The sequence below is a fragment of the Camelus dromedarius genome, chromosome 11 (genome assembly GCF_036321535.1).
Source record: "Camelus dromedarius isolate mCamDro1 chromosome 11, mCamDro1.pat, whole genome shotgun sequence".
Taxonomy (NCBI): domain Eukaryota; kingdom Metazoa; phylum Chordata; class Mammalia; order Artiodactyla; family Camelidae; genus Camelus; species Camelus dromedarius.
Window position 1 is genome coordinate 62773971 of NC_087446.1, and position 6000 is coordinate 62779970.

Here is a 6000-nt window from a genome sequence, read left to right on the forward strand (position 1 = left end):
AATGGAATAGAATAGAGAGCCCAGAAATGAACCCACAAACTTTTGGTCAACTAATCTTCAACAAAGGAGGCAAGAACATACAATGGAATAAAGACCGTCTCTTCAGCAAATGGTGTTGGGAAAACTGGACAGCAGCATGTAAATCAGTGAAGCTAGAACATTCCCTTACACCATACACAAAAATCAACTCAAAATGGATCAAAGACTTAAACATAAGACAAGATACAATAAACCTCCTAGAAGAAAATATAGGCAAAACATTATCTGACATACATCTCAAAAATGTTCTCCTAGAACAGTCTCCTCAAGCAATAGAAACAAAAGCAAGAATAAACAAATGGGACCTAATGAAACTTACAAGCTTCTGAACAGCAAAGGAAACCTTAAGTAAAACAAAAAGACAATCTACGTCTGGGAGAAAATTTTTACAAGTGAAACCGACAAAGGCTTGATCTCCAGAATATATAAGCAGCTCATACGACTTAATAAGGAACAACCAAACAACCCAATCCAAAAATGGGCAAAAGACCTAAACAAGCAATTCTCCAAGGAAGACATACAAATGATCAATAGGCACATGAAAAATGCTCAGTATCACTAATTATCAGAGAAATGCAAATCAAAACTACAATGAGGTATCACCTCACACCAGCCAGAATGGCCATCATTCAAAAATCCACAAACGACAAATGCTGGAGAGGCTGTGGAGAAAGGGGAACCCTCCTACACTGCTGGTGGGAATGTGGTTTGGTGCAGCCACTGTGGAAAACAGTATGGAGATTCCTCAAAAGACTAGGAATAGACTTACCGTATGACCCAGGAATCCCACTCCTGGGCATATATCCAGAAGGAACCCTACTTCAGGATGACACCTGCACCCCAATGTTCATAGCAGCACTATTTACAATAGCCAAGACACGGAGACAGCCTAAATGTTCATCAATGGATGACTGGATAAAGAAGATGTGGTATATTTATACAATGGAATACTACTCGGCCATAAAAACTGACAACATAACACCATTTGCAGCAACATGGATGTTCCTGGAGAATGTCATTCTAAGTGAAGTAAGCCAGAAAGAGAAAGAAAAATACCATATGAGATCACTCATATGTGGAATCTAAACAAAAACAAAGAAAGAAAGCATAAATACAGAAACAGACTCATAGACATAGAATACAAACTTGTAGTTGCCAAGGGGGCGGAGGGTGGGAAGGGATAGACGGGATTTCAAAATTGTAGAATAGATAAACAAGATTATACTGTATAGCACAGAGAAATATACACAAGATCTTATGGTAACTCACAGAGAAAAAAATGTGACAATGAACATATATATATGTTCATGTATAACTGAAAAATTGTGCTCTACACTGGAATTTGACACAACATTGTAAAATGATTATAAATCAATAAAAAAAAAAAAGATAATTCTTGTGTTGTGTGGTTCTCTGCAGGGGTGTGTGCTTGTGAATACACATTAGAATCACCTGAGGAACTTATCCCCCCATCCATCTGCCTGCCTGACCTCAGTTAAGGACCACTAGATCAGGAACACTTAAGAGGCTGCTGGCAGTGATGGAGGTGAGAGAGGAAAGTACCAAACAAAGGAAGGAAGAGTTGTGCGAGAAATCCAGAAGTAGAATCAATGGGCTTTGTTATTTACTCTGGGAAAACTAGGTTATGTTCCTCCATATCATTTCTGTTTGTAATCGCAGGCTCCCTTCTGTGACTCTTTTCACATCTGTCTCCCTCTCCAGACTGCAGGCCATGAGGGCAGGGCTGCATGCCTGCCCACCACTGTATCCCCAGGACAGAGCCCAATAACTACATCAGCACCACCCCACTGAAGAGTCATTAAATGAAGAAAGGAGGACAAAGTGAAGGAGAAGGAAGAGTCAATAATGACACCCAGGTTTCCAGCTTAGGTGACAGAAAGGAGAAACATGGAAAAAGGTGTGACTCTGGGTTCGGACGGGAGGATTTGAGAAATGTTGACCTGAAATGCCTCTGAAAATCCAGGCAGTGATGGGAAGTTGGAAATACGAGTATTAAACCTAGGATTTAGAATCTGGGAGAGACACTCTTGACTATAAAAGCAACCCTGCCCTCTTCCCTTAGAATCTGAGTTACCACCGGGGAGTGTCAACTTCCCTCTCCCAAGACTCACCCTAACTTCGGCCTCCCGGGGCCTCCCATTGAGGTCGCACTTGGACCCATTGCCATAGGTCTGGCTGTGGTAGCGTTTCAGGCGATGCTGCTTGGAGGCCTAGGGAGGACATCAGGCAGGAGGGAGGGGCATGAGAAAGACAGCAAGGAGGACACAGAGCACTTTGTTCTAACGGCCGCCAAGCCCCAAGAAGCACGTGAGCTACTCCTGACCCTCCCCTTCTGGTCAGGGCTTTAAGTCTGCAGCCTGGACCCCTTTCTCTACCGATCCCACACTTCTGCCACCTTGGCTGTTTCATCGTCCCAGTCGAAGGCCGATTGGTAGTAGCCAAGATAGAGGACTTCACCTTTGATCTCTGAATCTGCAAGAGAAAGTGCAGCAAAGCATCGTTACCCTGTTTTCAGAGGGCCAGGAGGGAAGGGGACTTGGGGCAGGGGGCAGGTCACCTTCCATGACAGGTTGCTGAGGGCTTAGGGAAAATGTAGATGGGAGTCACCTTCCATGTGGTACTGCTGGATGTGGCGTCCATAACAGAATTCATATGTCCACCAGTCCTTGGTCTGACAATTAGAAAATGAACAATCGGGGGGGTGCAGTGCAGATGTCTCTTCTTGGAACCAGAAATCCCCGCTGGCTCCAAGACCCACAACCTCTCATCTGCTTCTCATCAGCCTCGGCTTCCACACTCAATCCTCCAGACTCTCTGTGAGGAGGGAGGGCTGTTTGCCTTCTGTGACTTGAGGAGACACCTCTACAACCTAACTGATTTCCATCTGTGGGCTTTCCACTCCTCTTTTTTCAAAGACTTTTAAATAAATCCTTCTTTGTTGTCCACAGAGATACAAAATCATGATATCCCTGAAACACTCAGACCAGGGAAACATAGAATACTGAAAATATCAATTGGAATTCCTTGGACTGTTCTAGCCACTGAGGATACAGCTATGAACAAGGTAAATTCTCTGACCTCACGGATTACCATTCTAGTGCTAGGAGTCAAACCAAAAGTAAATAAACTGATGACTCAGTTAATAAGATGATTTCAGATCACGAAAAGCGCCATGATGAAAACAAAATAGTATACTGTGCAGCGTGTGAGAGGGGAGTGGGTGACGACCAGGAAGGCTTCTCTAGGGGAGTGTCCCTCCTGACCCACACTGACCCTCTTTAGGCACCTCAATCTTAGCTTAACCTTCGTTCTGAGATTTCTTATCATAACCTTCCTCTACATTCAGCAAAGTGTCATCAGCGGTTACAAGATTCTTTGCTTCTTTCCTGTCTGTACAATATGCCTACTCCAACAGCCTTCTTAACTCCCACAGGTCCTCCCAACCACTCCTCACTCACAGGCACTCTGATTCCCAGATAGAAAGGTACTTCCCAAACCCTCATTCCCTCCAGCCCATTCCCTTTCACCTTCAGCAAGCAGGGGGCATCTTTCATTGGGCTCAACAGTTCAGGGATCCCAGGCCCTTGATAAGCAGGTGCCTCCTCCTCCCTTTCACGCTGGAAGTGAATAGCTCCAGCTGGCAGGCGACATTCATAGCGCTGTTTGTACTTAGAGGAGACAATCACCACGTCCGAAGCTTGGCTCTGGGAAAGAAGTGGGGTCGGGGGCAGGGAGGCAAAGAGAAGCTGGGACCAGGGAGAACAACGAGATCCCTCTTCACATTCTGGGGAAGAGCCCAGTCAAGACAGAGTGAGCCAGAAGTCCTTCAGCTGTGTTTGGTGGGTGAGGGGAGAGGGCACTTCTACTTCTCCACGGAGGAGGAGTCTGGGTGTTTCGATCAGGAACTGGAACCCGAAGCTGACAGCGGGAAACCCCACCCCTCCCAGTCCCTGGCCCCAAGGGAATGGGTCTCAGTCTGCGACCCTCAGGAGTCCTCATAACACCCCTGCTTACTCTTTCTGATTCCCCTTAGGCTCCCGCCAGACTCCACAGCTGCTCTTCTTCCTCTGCCTTCCCCTCCTTCCCCTTCGGCCCCGGACCCTTGCCCCTCTACGCCTCCTCACCTGCCCTCCCATGACAGGCAACGGCAGGATCTCGATCCCATAACGCATCTCGCTCAGCTCCTCTAGGTTCAGGCTCCCGACACCGCCGGTCAGACTCGCGGGTAGCAGGAGCCCCAGGAGCAGCAGCCCCAGCAGACTGGACAGCAGCGTTTCCGCCGCCATCTTTCGTTCCCCTTCTAACCAGAACAACTTCTTCCGCCCTAAACCTGGCGGCGGCCTCACCCCGCCCATTAACGCCCCAAGGTCTCATTGGCTAAATGTCTGTCTCTTTCACGTACCCTATTCCCATTTGCCAACATGGCTCCGAAGCCCACGAGGAGGTAGATCACAACGGTTAGCAAAACCACTCGCTGCTCGTGATTGGCCAGAGGGGCCGACCAATCAGCAGCGAGGTTGGACCCCCTCCCACCCTCTCCCAGTTCCAGAGAGGCGCGGTCTAGGCGCTGGGCCTTGTTATGCAGTTCCCTTCGGTTTTAGACCGGCAGTTGCGCGCATCTCTTCTAATTACTTTTTAAGTCATTTCTTGTATTATATCCGGCCGCCGCCAGGAGGAGGGTTGAGGCCAATGGGTGCGTGCACGCAGTACTCCTAAGAGCTGCTTAATATTTGTTGCAAAACAAACAATTATTCTATAATAGCATTCCTCTTTTCATATGTACATACAACTTTAAGGCAGTCTTGTCATTTGTGTCATAACCTTTCTACACGATCCTGCAGTTATCTTTCAATAAAATTATCCTCAAGAAGTAATGGGAGCTTCCAGTGAAAGACTGGGGACTTGGCGGGCAAGAGAGAGTGGCGAATGCCCCTATTATCCACCAGGCCACATAAGAACAAAGGGAAAGGGAAAGGAGACAACAGCGGCAACGTTGAAGGAGCTATTAAGCCCTTGGCCTATGTGCCCCAGCCTCACACAATATTTCCAATCAGCTTTTTACTGTCCTCACTCTAAAATATAAGCAGATAGACAAAGATCATTAGACATTTAAGGAAAGTCTTTAGTATACAAGGAAGAAACCAAAACAAGCAAAAAGAACAAAAGCAAAAGCAATTTAGAGGAAACTAATTGCAAGGGAGAAACAACAGCTTAAAAATAAAATCAAAAAGCCATCATTAATATCCTCAGAGAGAAAATATATTGTGTGCATAAAATAGCAACAGGAAACTATTTAAAAAGTATCTATTATTCAGAAAAGAAAAAAGAGCTCTTGGAAATCAAAACCATGATAGCAGAAATAAAAATTCAATAGAAAGACTGGAGGATAAAGTTGAAAATCAAATTTGCCCTTCTTTAGGAGAAAATTAATAAAAAGCAAAGGGTCAGTCCAGAAGGTTGAACATCTGAATAATGAGAGTTCCAGGAAAGAACAGAGACTCAGAAGGGAAGAAATATTATGGAAATTAGTTTGAAGTATTACTTTGAAATGAAGAACTGAATCTCCAAATTGAAAGGGCACCCTGGGAGGAGGGTATAGCTCAGTGGTGTAGTGTGTGTTTAGCATGCATGAGGTCCTGGGCTCAATCCCCAGTACCTCCATGAAAAAGGAAGTAAATAAATAAACCTAATTACTACTCCTCCAAATAAAGGCATATTCATAGAAAGAAAGAAAGGGCACACCGATAGCAAAACAAATCAGGCCCACAAGACCCATGATTATAGAATTTCAGAACACTGGACGTAGATGAACAATTCTAAAAGCTTCCAGAGAAAAAGAACCAGTTGCAGTCACGGATCAAAAATCAGAACAGCATTAGGCTTATCAATCCATCAACACCGTAAGGTAGACAATAAAGAAATGAATGGCTTCCAAATTTT

At 45.4% G+C, this 6000-nt stretch overlaps 1 protein-coding gene across 7 annotated transcripts in view; it reads right to left on the bottom strand.

The window, feature by feature from the left end:
* OS9 (OS9 endoplasmic reticulum lectin) overlaps positions 1 to 4381 on the bottom strand; it is a 28774-nt gene extending 24393 nt beyond the window's left edge. For 3 of the 7 annotated variants that reach the window (XM_031462323.2, XM_010993325.3, XM_010993324.3), the window contains exons 1-5: positions 4185 to 4377; positions 3588 to 3764; positions 2668 to 2731; positions 2456 to 2532; positions 2172 to 2270 (exon numbers count right to left, since the gene is read on the bottom strand). In XM_031462323.2, coding sequence (XP_031318183.2) covers positions 2172 to 2270; positions 2456 to 2532; positions 2668 to 2731; positions 3588 to 3764; positions 4185 to 4346 — 579 coding nt within the window. In that variant the 5' untranslated portion in view covers positions 4347 to 4377. Of the gene's footprint in view, positions 1 to 2171; positions 2271 to 2455; positions 2533 to 2667; positions 2732 to 3587; positions 3765 to 4184 lie in introns of all 7 variants that reach the window. The other 4 variants (XM_010993328.3, XM_010993326.3, XM_031462324.2 and 1 more) reach the window with 3 other exon arrangements.
* Positions 4382 to 6000: the final 1619 nt, after the last annotated feature.